We start from the raw sequence: 14,232 nt of genomic DNA, 5'->3' as shown, positions 1-14,232 counted from the left end.
CATCATTGTCTCACCCAGAAAACTGCAAATTCCTCCAAGGCAAGGACATACTTACCTTCATGGCCTCAGCACTTAGCACAGGAGCTGGCACAAAAATGTTTGCCAAATGCCTCCTACTCCCAGCCAAGAAAGTGCCCTTTCCCCGCACCATGCTGCCTGCCAGCCTTTCCTCTCTCCTGCGGGAGCAGGGCCCCCAGCTGCTGCTCCAAGCTGCTGAGAAAGGTTCCAGCCCTGCCAGCTGCTCACAATAGGCCCTTTGACACAACTGGATTGGGCTGTTTCAGGAAAACCCACGTTCCCCGCCACAGCACCTGTCACTAAGGCCAGTGTCCCTGCAGCTTCAAGGCAACACAAAGCCATAGTGTTCACCAAGAAACAAAAGCAGGGCATGTCGCTGGCAGAGCCGGCTAGGGAGAGCTCTCTGTCTTCTGGGAAGATGGGAGATGAGGTGGGAAGGTTGAGAGGGCCTTCTCCTCAACAGAGGTGCAGACACTCAGCCTCTGGGAATGGCCTGGTTAGGAGATGGGACAGTGGGTTAAGGGTATACAGGCTGGAACTTGTTGGGGCTTTGCCTCAGAGATACCTACCTGCTCTTTTCTCTCAATCTTCTTTTCACTTTGCTCAGGAACTGGACTCTCAGGAGGTACGGTCAGCCGTAGTCTGCAAACATTTGCCTAGAAGAGAGAGAAAGGAGAGGCCAGTTAGGAGTCGGCATCTGGGGCAGAAAGAGCCAGATGACCTTGGGCTTCTCACAGCCCGTTTCCCCTACTTCCAATGGGGAACATCGCCCTGATAATACAGAAGCTGTACAGGAGATAAGGTCAGCCTTATCTTCACAGTACCAGGCCAGCCTTGTACAGCACAGGCACCCACCACCCTGGGGCTCAAGGAAGGAAACTACCAAATCACTTGATCTATTTCAAATATTTCTTTACCAATGGCTCAGGTTCCATAAGAATATGTATAGAATGATCTCATTTCACAAGTATAGGCAAAAATATAGTTAGAGGGAAAGAAGCCAAAATATACACAGTGGATATCTCTATTGGGAAGGGAGGGTGCTTTCTACTTGCCTATATATTTAATTTTTCTACAATATACATGTACATGTTTAATCACAACTGTTTTTCAAAAAAGTCCATATACCCATGTTCATAGCAGCATTATCCACAATAGCCAAAAGGTGGAAGCCACCCAAATGTCCATTGACAGATGAATGGATAAACAAAATATGATTTATACATACAATGGAATATTACCCAATATTAAAAAGGAAGGAAATTCTGACACATGCTGCAACATGGATAAACCTTGAAGACACTATGCTGAGTGAAATAAGCCAGTGGCAAAAACACAAATACTGTATGATTCTACTTAGATGAGGTACCAGGAGTAATCAAAATCATAGAGACAGAAAGTGGAACTGTGATGGCCAGGGGGTAAGGATACAGGGAAAGTTAGTATTTAATGGGCATGGAATCCCAGTTTGGGAAGATGAAAAAAATCCTCAAGATAGATGGTGGTGCCAGTTGCACAACAGTGTGGATGCACTTAATGCCACTGAACTATACACTTAAAAAGGGTCAAAATGGTAAATCTCACAAGTACATTGCTACAATTTAAAAAAAAAAAAAAGCTGTCCCTGTTTGTTGGATACAGACTAAAAGTAAGACAGTTAGCTGGAAAGGCTTAGGAGAAGAAAATATAATGCTTATGAGTTTTGGTAAGACATCTGACTCCTTAATTAGCTATGTCACCATGAATATTTGTCACTAGTCACTGAGATTCTCATGTCAGTTTATTAAAAGCTGCCAAAAAAGTTCACTGAAATATTGGATAAAGGTTCCTAAATGATTTTTTAAAGTCTAAATTGCACCATTTCTGTTAAAAATAAAAAAGCATTATACCATTCAGTGAGAGAAGCTACAACTTGTGTGATTTATCATATTCTGTTGACAAAGGGTGACTAGGAGCAAAGTCATTTTCCTACTCAACAGAGTGAAAAATGAACCACTATAATCTGTAGTACGAGGGGACAATAACAGTAATAATAGTAATAGCTAACCATGTATAGGCATCTTCTAAGTGTTTTACAGGTATTTATTCATTTAACCCTCACCACTAACCTATGGTAAGAGATTCTCTTACCTGCCCCATTTTTCAGATGAGGAAGCTAAGCCTCTGAAGGGTTACATGGCTGGGAAATGACAGAGCTGAGATTTGAACCCAGGCAGTCTCCAGGGCTTACGTTCTTAGCTCTTATACTCATGGCCCCCATCACATGCCTGAAATGCCATATGGGCTCAGTTCGCAGGAGTGCTGTTTGCTCCCTAATATGGTTTGAATTGCATCCCCCTAAAATTCATCCATTGAAGTCCTGACTGCCTTCCTGGCATCTCAGAATGTGACCTTATTTGAAGACAGGGTCTTTACCGAGGTAATCAAGTAAAAATGAGATCATAAGGGTGGCCCTAAATCAAAATGACTGGTGTCCTTATAAGAGTGGGAAATTTGGGGACAGACACACATACAGGGCGATCATCATATAAACATTAAGATGACCCATCAACAGCCAAGGAGAAGGGCCTGGAACAGATAGTTCCTTCATAGACCTCAGAAGAAACCAACCTTGCCAACACCTTAATTTTGGGCCACTAACCTCCAGAACTGCGAGACAAGAAATTTCTGTTGTTTAAGCCACTGGCGTTGTGGTAGTTTTCTTGGCAGCCCTAGCAAACAAATCCTCTCCACCCCCGTCACAGTCTGGTTGGCAGGTTCACAGATCTGCACTAGTCCACAGGGTGGCCTCTTAGCAAAACCACCCTGCAGCCTAGAAGCCCAGGGCTAGAGGGAATGTCAAAAATCTCTTGAGTTCAACCTGCCCACCTATGAAGAAACCCAACACCCAAAAATGTACCTGACAGGTGGCACCAGCCTGTTCATTTTCCATGAACAGGTTAGGGAGCCCAGGTTTGGGAAACATGTTAGCACTTCCACATACACCATTGCCACCCTCCAAGGCATTACATTTTGTTACCAGGCACCTCTAACTTCCTGATCTGAGCTTACACCAGAATTTCTACCTAACGGACCCAGGGTTGTCCTCGGACTGCAAAATAATTCCCCTTTTTCTAGACAGTCCTCCTGTCCCTTGAACCTCCTTTCTTCTGGACGAAACAACCCCAGTTCTTTAAATCACATGACTTGGTTTCAAGATCCCTCTCCATCCTCATCCTCCTCTTGACAAGCATCATCCCCCAGTGACCCCAGAATCAGATGTGGCCTGACCCCCAGGGCTATCATTGCCCTTTGTGCGGCCAACTTTACAAGCAACCTTCAAAGCTCACCGTCAGTCATGTTGGCCAAAAAGAAACCAAGCCATACTACCAGGTAGCTCTCTTTCCTGGTGGGCAACAACACTGATGGGAATCTTGAGTCCCTCCAGAGAAAGGCAACTCTCTGGCTCCAGGCCCCTCAGACTGGTTGAAACCAGTCTGACATCTGCACAAGCATCAAAGTGTAACTCAGACCACATAGACAATCCAAACCTGTGGTGCTCAACAATCTCCTATTAGGCTGGGTCCAATCCATGCATAATTCTGCAAGGAAAAGAAAGTCCTTTTCTCCTGCACCACATCCCATACACACACACACACACGAGTGTGCACACATGTACATATATGCCTATAACACACACATGCACACACACACACGAGTGTGCACACACGTACATATATACCTATCACACACACACACATACACAGGCTCCAACATCTACTAGCTGTGTGTCTATGGGAATGTTACTTAATCTCTCTGAATCTCAAGGGTAAAATGGGATAAAAGGAGAGTGTCACATAGTAAGCCTCTATGAATATTAGATATTTTTATTTTTATTTTATTATTTATTTATTTTGAGACTGGGTCTCGCTCTGTCGCCCAGGCTGGAATGCAGTGGTGCAATCATAGCACTGCAGCCTCAATCTCCTGGGCTCAAGTGATTCTCCAACCTCAGCCCCCCAGATAGCTAGGACCACAGGCATGCATCACCATGCCTGGCTAATTTTTTATTTTTTGTAGACACAGAGTCTTACTTACTATGTTGCCCACATGGGTCTCGGACACCTGGGCTCAAGCAATCCTGTCTTGGCCTCCAAATGTGTTGGGATTTCAGGCATGAGCCACTGCACCCAGCCAGATATTTTTACTATTATCTAGAAATTATCATCATCCTATATGCTTCAACATGAAACAGACCTGCTTAGCCTCACAGCCCTGTTTCCATGAAAATAACAATTTGGTCAATGAATCAGAGACATTAACACTGTAAGTGATGACTTTCGGTTGGTTGATTATTTTAGAGGGGTAATCCTTAATGGTCATAATTTTCAGAAAGCGGGTCCCATGGGTCCAATCACTCAAAAGTTAGATGGTCCCTCCCCTGGCTTGAGCCTATTCTTCATCTGCCCATCTATATTCCTCAACACACTTCCTATGATGAGCTGGGCAACCCTTACATGAAGCTCTCACACTGAGCAACACCCTGAGGTATACAAAGCCACAAGGTAAACAGAACGCATAAAATAAAATGAACTTGTAAAATAAAACATATGACTTCAAAGACATTTGGCAGTTGCAGCAGGTGCTTGAGGCTACTGCAGCACCCTGTCTAAAGTTTACTCTTGTCAACAGAGGTGCTTTGATCAAAACATTAAGGAGCACAGCTAGTTTTTCTTTAATAAATACTGACCCACTGACAGACTGGCTGTTCAGGAGCAATTTAAACCCAGCTTAGAACAGAATCACACATCTTCCTTACAAGATAGCCAAATGTATGGCCATGGGGAAAAAAGAAAGTTGCAGAACAAAACATTAAGAATAATTCCATTTTTATTTTTTAAATATACCCTGATAACTTGTGTAGATGTAGGGGGAAAATATTCTTAAGGAAACACATTTCTGTGTTGGTGGCAACGATGTTAAAGTATATGTAAGTTTTTGATTAAAATAATAATAGTAGTAATAGTAATAACAAAGACTGGGAGAAAATATGTCGGAAAGAGACAGATCCAGAAAGAGACTAATCCTTCCACAGGACTGCTTCAGGAGTGGCAAGGGGGACATTCTAAAGGTCTAAAAGGTACTCTGAATCCCTAACAGAAGCACTAAGGACAGTAACCCCTGAACCACCCATAAAGTTGTCCGAGTACAGTCTACCTCCCTCCATTCATTCACCTTCCGCAATCTCCCCATGGGAAAATCTTCCCCTGAGTAACATCAAGGCAGCATTCCTTACCTCCGAGCATTTTATGAGGCTGATCTCCATGGGCTCCTGAAACTCAGATACACAATCTCCTGAGCTGCCCCAGTCTTGGCAGTGCCTGAAGGGCAGGTAGGGCACTTTATTCCCAGGGTTTCCCAAAGCAGCTGGTTCAGGGCTTGTGTTATGAACAATGCGAAGAACTGCATCCTACCCTGAACACCACTGCTACCGAACCAGCTGTCCCTGGGGGCAATGGTCCCTTCCAGGAGATCAAAGCAGGAAGCTGGACTCAGCATACTTTATTACTCAGTTACTGAGCACCCATTACTTGCGAAATATTTTTAGGGACTATGAGGGTACCACGATGGCAAAAAAAAAAAAAAAAAAAATTGCCGTGCTTCCAAGGAGTACATAATCTAGAAATAGAAATATACCCAAACAAGGCAATCAAGAACACTTGGAATAATGAATACAAGGTGTAGAGAGACAGGATAGCTTTGTGGTTAAATCATAGTGGAAATGTACTTCCTGGCTTCCAATATTGGTTCTGACACCTACTCGCTTTGAGACCTTTGGAAAGCCACTTAGTCTTCAGTGCTTCCATTACCCTAGTTGTAAAAAGAGCTAACAATACTGTACCCTCTTAGGAATGTTGTGAGGATTAAATTAGCTAATGTGTGTAAAGAGCTTAGGACAATTTCTGGCACGCATTAAGCACTCTGTAAACATTCTTTATTATCATGGGAATATAGGAAGAAGAACACTAATCTTAACGGGAGGTGGGAATATATGGGAAAGTCCCTCAGGAAGGACCCTCGGGATACAATTTGAGCTGGGTATAGAAGGACAGAAAGGACTTCACAGGTCAGTGAGGTTTGGAGAACCCAGCATCAATAACAACAACAGACAGCTATCAGGCAAGGCGTTCTAGTCTGTGCCAAACGCACAGATGTTGGCAAGTTCCAAGAATAAGAACCTGCAGCCTAAGCCTGGGTAGGACAGGCAAATGGACAAACAGATAGGGACTGAACTATCAATCTATAAATGCATGATAGAGAAGCACTGGCTCTAGTCAGAAGACAATGAGGAGCCATTCAAATCTTTGGAGGAAGAGACTAACATTCAAATCTGAGTTCATTTCAATAATCCAACGGGTCATTTTTCAGTGTCTCCTGTATTCCATGCACAACACAATGGACGGAAGGGAAAACACAGGGGGAGCGATCAAGTAAGCTTTGTACCACTTTTATAGCCCCTACGGTGCTTAGCATAGTATCAACACATGATGGGCACTCGCTCAGTGTTGGGTTTTGTAGTTTTTTTAGGTGGAACTAAAACAAAGTAAGAATATACCTGAAACTCCCTGGAGTGCCTTGCACTTTCTTGAAACCAACCACCCTGGGAGGGATAGCAAGGGAGGGACAGGTAGCATTCAGGTTTCCTCCACAAGAAAAAGCACAACAAAACCCTTTTTGGCAACTCAGGGCCCCTAGGGAGCTACATGGGTCCCCTCGGGCCTTGTTTCTGACCCTTTTGTGGAGACGAGGGCCTGGGTCTCACTTAGGGGGTACTCTGTGGATCCGGTATCATCATGCTGTCAACCTCGGGCACCTGGTCTCACCCAGGGGAAAAATATCTATCTCAAGTAAAAAGGGAGTGGAGAAGATGATTCAGGGAGGTGACAGGGGTTTGCCAAACAGTTCACAAAGATGGATTTCCCTAAGGAAATTAGCCAAGTGCATTTACATTTCTCTCAGGCCTTTTCCACTTTGTGACTGTGGGTCCCTGCCCAGCTCCCCTTAATGATAAAAGGTGGGGCCCTTCTAAATGTGGCTGGGGGGAACAGACCCCACACTCTCTGCTCAGCACAAGGATCAAATCCCAGGAGCCTGCAGCAGGCTGCATGTGGAACGGTGTACGCCCCATCTAGATTAGACCTCTTGGCTCTGCTGTGGCCCTGAACTTGCAGCCCAGTTATCTACATCAGGGTGGGGCAAACTTTTTCTGTAGAGAGCCAGACAGTAAATATTTAGGTTTTGCAGGCCCCTGTAAAAACCATTCTTAGCTCAGAGGCATACAAAACATTCCTGCTCTCTGTGGCTGTGTTCTGTACCAGGCACACAATGTGCCCCAAATGCCAAGATCCAGAGAGAAAACACAGGTGGATGAAACACACAAAGATGCCAGTGTGTCTTGGAGTGCGAGGACTCCCCCGCCCTGCCCCACCACCACCCTGCCCTTCATCCCACAAGGCCCAAGGGACCTTTCTGCAACACTGTCCCAGGAGTGTCTGCATTTCCAAGAAAGCTATAGAAGGGAGGAATGCTTAAAGAAATATTCTTAGCCTCGCTGCACATTAGAATCGCCTGGGAAGCTTCCTGAAAAATACTCATGCTTCTCTCTACTTTAAGATGTTCCCATTTAATTGGTTTGGGATGAGGCCTCAACATGGCTATTTTAAGCCTCCCAGTGATTCTGTGTATAACCGGTTGAGAACCACTGACTGAACCAAAGGGATGAAGCTCCAACTGTGAAGCAGGATGAGGCAACTCGAATATTTGGAGGACTTCCCAGAACTGTCAAACTCCTCACCTGGGCCAGCATTCCCACGTATTTGTCACCCGTTTCCTGCCCAGGTGGGTCAGAGGTGATGGGATGGATTTAACCCAAGGCTTCTCTTCCTGTTTTTCCATTTGCCAATTCAATGTTAACCGTGGCTCCTCTACGTAGGACCTGGTGAGATTTCTGTTTTTAAGTGCCTATTCCACCAGGCCTGGGGAGGGGTGGTTCCTAAGCCCTGTCTTCCAGTAGGTAATCATAGGTGATTCAAGTAATGGTGGCATGCACAGGCCTCTAGGGGAACACGAGAAGGACGGCTGAGGTTTCAGGGCAGGCTTCCTAGAGGAGACAACCCGTATCAGAGGTGAAACATGAAGAAAAGCGAAGAGGCAAGGAACAGCATCAAAAGCTCGGGAAAATGGCAAACGATTCGGAATATCTGAGAAGACTACATATAGGGAGGGGAAACAGGACAGGCACCGGCCAAACCAGAGGGCCTGGATGCTACACTAAGGAGTGTGAACTTTTTCCTGGCAGTACTGAGGAGGCTCTTGAAGCAGACGAGTCAGGAGACTAGGTTTAGCATTTCAGAAAGATCACCCTGGCCTTTAAGAGTGAAAAAGAGCCAGGAGTGTGGTTGACACTTAGGAACTATCACTCACCAAAGAGGGAAAGAGGTAAAAACCACTGTATTGCTCTTCTGTGTGCTGGAGAAGTACTGGAATTCTGTAAGACCGTAAGGCATGATAAGTGCTGAGAAGTATCTTGGGTTGAAATATTTAACATGGTCTCTAGTTAGTCAGCCCTGGGCCCACAGCTCCTTGAACTCAATTAGACAAGAACATTTGAGGCTAATTGACTTCAAAGACTTCCCCAGTGACCAGGGCTTAGTGACACCAGCCTCCAGGTCTCTTGTTCAGATATGGATGCACAGCAGACGTAAACTACAACAGGGACCTCATACGCAGCACTCCATCAGTGCCCCCAGAGACAAATGGGTCAAAATCACATTCCATATCCTTTGTAGAAAAGCCATGGGATCTCTATAAATGTCTAGGGGAAATCAAGTTTCCTTATGAGTCTCCAGAATGCAGGTCTGTTCATACTATATCAAACAAGGCAAGGTGAAAGATCAAAAGCATACAGCTGGGCACCTCTTTTTCTGAGCCTACAACCATCATTTTTGACCAGCAGAGGTTTAAGCCCTGCCCTTAGCCCAGAGGACGCCATGGTTCCAAACCCTCACAACTTAGCCCATCTGGGGCTGGCTCAGGAGGGCCCTGTGCGCAGCCAGCCTGTTTTCTGGGTGCAGCAGGGTCCACCTCCCCTTCCCCAGTGGATGCTGCAGCCAGCTTCCTTCCACCAGATGCCAAGGGTCCCACAACATCTGGGTCCCTTCCTCAGGACCCGTGAGATGATAGAGAGCTTACGTGCACAGACGTTCCTGTCTCCTGGGAAAGGGAAGTGTGGTAAACATCTGTCTGATCATTCACAGGCCAGCTAAGGAGAATTCTTTACTTTCAGCCAGTCAGGCAGCAATGGGACATAGGAGAGGGACACATTAGCCAAGGAACAATGACTAGCAGGCCCATTCCAGTGTTTAACGGAGGAAGGCTTTGCCAAATAGAAAAAAATATCAGCAAGGGCAGGCTAGGAGATAGTCCTATCCTGTGACCTTGTTGGGTTTTGTTTTTTCTGTGTGCCAGTGAGGGGTCACGATACCAGCAACACCAGCCAACAGTCTTTTATTATCAAGAGAGCAAGGTGCTGGAGAAGATCCTTGACAGATCTATCATTCCACAGCCCGGGATCAGAACAGCTTAGCCAAAAATACTCGGCAGTAAGTATTGTGCCGAAAGGTCGGTTCTGTGACCCGGTTGTGTGCTTTGTGGGGAAGCCATAAAGCAACACATGCCTTCCCCACAAAGCACACGACCCAGCCACACAACCAACCTTCCATTTCAAAGGCCCATTTAGCAAGACTAACTGGCATTTATAAAATTCCTTTCAAAAGCATGAAGCAATATCAATATTTTTAAAATCGTTTCCCCCCATTCCCCAAGGTCATCTTCTGGCTGTGGTTATTCTCCAGTCAATTTGTCTTCCTGCTGTTGCCATAGATAAAACTATTTTTAGTGCACAACTGGTTTGAAGGGAGTTTTTTTAATTTCACAACTTCTGCTGGTTGGCATCCATAAATGCCTTTCAGAGCTTTGTTTATCAGCTGACAGAAATTACTCTCTCCACCTGTTTTTTTTTCCTTGAGAGATGATTTCAGACAAGAAGGAAATACAAATTGCAGGTGGCAGCCATTGAACAAAGGCTAACTGGTGGCAGTCCAGCCAGCCACATAACCCTTGGCAGCTGGCTCACAGGAGTCCCTGCTCAGTGTCAGCTGTCACCAGCACTTCTGGTTGGCTTGAATATCTGGACCCACATAGGCTGGTTTCCCCTGCAGTCCCCAATTTGATGAGCTCTTTGGATGAACCAGAAATACAATTTTAATGGCTAACATGTTCAAGACCATCACTTGTCCACCATTAGAGAGGAATAACAGAACAATACAGTATTTACTGAACAACTTTCAATGAAAGGTACACTTCCAATGATTATTTGGTCTACAATTTTATTTTCAGGACATCCTGTTCCTGCTTTTCTAAACAATAGGTATTTTGTCCCAAAGCAGGTCCAATTTGCCATCATGATAAAGTAGTCATGTGTCACTTAACCGTGGAGATGCATTCTGAGAAATGCATCATTTGATGATTTTTGTCTTTGCGTAATCATCATAGAGTGCACTTACACAAACCTAGATGGTATAGCCTACCACACACCTAGGCGATATGATATAGCCTACCGTTCCAACCACTGTCATATATCCTGGCTGCTGTTGACCGAAATGTGGTTATGCAGTACATGACTACATATGCCAAGTATTCCATTGAGATGGTTATTTCCTCCTTTCAGTATCCCAATATTGTCAATTCCCCTACAAATTCTACTCATCCTGCAAGATTAAACTCAAACATCACCAGTAGGTGGGGCGGGGTGGCTCATGCCTGTAATCCCAGCCCTTTGGGAGGCCGAGGCAGTTGGATCACTTGAGGTCAGGAGTTCAAGACCAGGCTGGCCAACACAACAAAACCCTGTCTCCACTAAAAATACAAAAATTAGCCAAGCATGGTGGTGTGCGCCTGTAGTCCCAGCTACTCGGGAGGCTGAGGCAGGAGGACTGCTTGAACCTGAGAGGTGGAGGCTGCAGTGAGCCAAGATCGTGCCACAGCACTCCAGCCTGGGTGACAAAGTGAGACTCCATCTCAAAAAAACATACCTGTAGCGAGGGGCCTTCCCCTGACGCCTCAGGAAGAACCTTTATTTTAGCTTCTACAGAACTTTGTAAACTCTTCACCCCACTATAACCATCACCACTTTGTTTGATGTTAGTTTGGGACAATGTCTGCCTCTACAGGTAGAGTGGACCCCAATGCCAGCCCTTTACCACACAGAAAAAGGTTTATGAATGTTCAATAAATCAATTAATCAACATCTCACAGCTTCCCACCACACACACAATCCCCAGCACACACACAGATAGTACCTGTAACATCTGCAAATCATGAGCAGAGCTAGAAACCATAAAGATGGGCAGAACCCTAGACCCTTTAGCTATCTTCTTTCCAGAAACAAGTACCAGTGTACCCAGGACAGCCCTGCATGGCCTGATCCCGAGCCCTGAGTTCTCCAGTCCAAAATATGTCTGCCGTCTTATTCAAAAGGCAAAGTCTTTTCAAGAGTGTCACAATGTGCCCGACAACAAAGCACCTACAATTAAAGAAACACTCCAAAGGAAATGTTTGACCAAAAATCTTCAGAAATGTTATCTGGTATACTACTCACATTTGTATCAACCTACCGTATTAGGTTAGGTACCCCAACTAATCCCCACCTCTGGAAGGGAAGTTACAGAGAATTTCATGCAATTCACGCAATCTGGTCACACATATGATCCTCTCAGGGCTCAGGGTTAGCTTTTCAGTGACTTCATTCTTTCTCAATTGCAATTGTGTTCAAATTGAGAAAATTCCCATAGAAAAATACAAACACCCAACTTAGAGTAAGGCCAGGACTGTGGTTGGAAACCCCCTTGGACCAAATGTAGATCTTATTCTATGATGCTAATAATGGGACAACTGGAGTTCTGTCAACCTTGGGCGTGAGCCAACTGATGGATTCGGCTGGGGAGGGGGTGGGGAGGTGGGGGGTTGCACGCATGCGCGTGTGTACACAACCTAAGTGTCTGGTAAGTGCACGCACACACACACCCCAGAATTCATCAGCTGGCCCATGCCCAAGAGTAACACATCTTTCTTCCAGAGCTAAAGAAAGACAGCTTATAAGGTGACCACCATCACTCGCTTAAGGCATGTAAAAGCAAATAAGCAGGTCCAAGACCTGCAGGCAGACAGAAGGACCAGTGGGGGTTTTGCTTTGGACGTAACCACCTGTTTAAATCTTGAGGAAACACGATTACAGAAGTCTCAGTCAGAGCAAATAGGTACCAAATGATAAGTATTGAATATCATGATAAATGGAAGCAGTAAAAAGCCACAAGCCAAGCCCCTGGCTGTGGCTCTAAGGTGCTGACCCTGTTAGAAAGATGGAGCATTTCTTTTATAGATCATCGGGAGAGATCGGAAAAGATGCCACAAAGATCAAAAAGAAACAGCACTTCCAAAGGGAAACCTTCCCTGGAGACGCTGTCTCAGGCTTTCAGTGCTGCCATTGTTGTCACTGTGCTAATATTTAAATCAGACAGAAGAGAGTGGTTTACATAAACCGGAGTCCCACACAGTCGGGCTCCTGGGCGGCCGGCTGCTGTTCTGGTTTGCACAGTGGTGCCCACCTTGGCTAACCCCACTCCAGAATTACCCTATCACTAGTGGACACAAGTGACCCCGTCTTTCTTTTAATTAATGGAAGAAGGAAAGTTTGAGTTTTAAATACATTCATTACTTTTGGGTCTCAAGGTAGGGACACTGCACAAATGTCTTCCTTGATTTTTAAACTGGTGCCGCCAATAAACTCGGCTTGACAGAGAGGCAGGAAGGAGAGGAAATCTCTGGGAATTCCATAAAGTCCCCTAAGCCCTCTCCTGCCAGCTGGTGGGCCCCCTGAAACCTCAAGAGGGAGGGTCACTGCCAGAGCCGGCACAGGACCGGGGAGTTGAGCCCAGGGTGGGGCGTCGGGGCCAGGTGCTGGCTCCCGAGCTTTCCCATCCCTAGTCCACTCTAGAGGAGGCGGCCGGGATGGGGGAACGGGACGGCGGCGGCTCCCGCCCCAGCTACTCACCCTCCTGCTGGGCGCCCCGGGCGTCCTGGCGGCGCCGCCCGAGAGCAGGGTGACCGTGGACGTGGAGCGCAGCATCCCGCAGCGGCGGTCGGTAGCGGGCTGGACGCCGGCGTTCCTCCCGGGCAGAATAAGCGTGCGGGGCCCGCCCTGCGCGGGGGCGACGCGGGACGGCGCCGGCTACTTGCAGCTCCAGCTGCACCGCGAAGGCCCGGGGGTGGGGCCGGGGGCGGGGCCTGGCCGGGGCGGGGCGGGGCCGAGCGCGCTCACCCGACCCGTCAGGCTGCATTTTCTCCCGAGGGCGCCGACCCGATTAAAGTTGAGCACCATCCTCTCCCAGGGCGCTGCGCCCTCCAGGGTCAGTCCCAGGGCAAGAAGGACCCTGGACAGCCTGGACGCCCACGCTCTCTCTGTCTCCCGCAGAGTTGAGGTCCACCTGCCCATTCAGTCTCATGACTTACCCCCACCCCGGACTGCCCCCTACAGCCTCTGCACGCCCTCGTATCACTGGGACCCTCACCCCTTGTCATTCATTCAGTATTTCCTGAATGCCTATTATGCGTCCCCACCAGCAGCCAACCCAGTCGACTGGCTCTTGGCCTCGGAGAGTTTGCAGTGTGGTGGGGATGACAGGTGCCGGGCTATGGTAGAAGAGGAGATACCGTGTACTACGGGAGCACACAGCCAACCTCAGAGGAGGTGATGACTAAGCTAAGACCTGAAATGCAAGTAGGAGTGGGCCACACTGCCCATATTTGTTCAATGATTACTGTGGGCCTGCCTGGCGAGCACTTTGCGTGTGTTACCTCATTTAATCCTCACCAGCGCCCTTTGAGGGAGTCACTGTTGTTACCCTGTATCCCCATTTTGCAGATGAAGACGTTGACTCACCTAGGGATTGAGCAACACAGCAGGCGACCCACTGGCCTCTCAGTGGCAAAGGTAGGATACGAATCCCCCAGTCCGACCCTAGGGCCTTGCTTGTCCCCTCTGCTGTCCCCTAACAGAGGGAGGAGGGAGTCCCAGGCCAAAAGAACTAGCATGCCCAAAGATGGAAGGAAAGCAAG

The 14,232-nt window shown here is 46.9% G+C and overlaps 1 protein-coding gene across 2 annotated transcripts in view; it reads right to left on the bottom strand.

Moving 5' to 3' along the window:
• MYZAP (myocardial zonula adherens protein) overlaps nucleotides 1-13,412 on the bottom strand; it is a 97,623-nt gene extending 84,211 nt beyond the window's left edge. Inside the window, exons 1-2 of one of the 2 annotated variants that reach the window (XM_054451086.2) lie at nucleotides 13,169-13,412; nucleotides 588-674 (exon numbers count right to left, since the gene is read on the bottom strand). In XM_054451086.2, the coding sequence (XP_054307061.1) occupies nucleotides 588-674; nucleotides 13,169-13,243 (162 nt within the window). In that variant the 5' untranslated portion in view covers nucleotides 13,244-13,412. The remainder of the gene's footprint in view (nucleotides 1-587; nucleotides 675-13,168) is intronic. The other variant, XM_054451089.2, reaches the window with a different exon arrangement.
• Between the last annotated feature and the right edge of the window lie 820 nt (nucleotides 13,413-14,232).

Source organism: Pongo pygmaeus, chromosome 16 (genome assembly GCF_028885625.2).
Source record: "Pongo pygmaeus isolate AG05252 chromosome 16, NHGRI_mPonPyg2-v2.0_pri, whole genome shotgun sequence".
NCBI lineage: Eukaryota > Metazoa > Chordata > Mammalia > Primates > Hominidae > Pongo > Pongo pygmaeus.
Note: the sequence above shows the minus strand (reverse complement) of the source record. Positions and strands in the feature narration are given on the sequence as shown.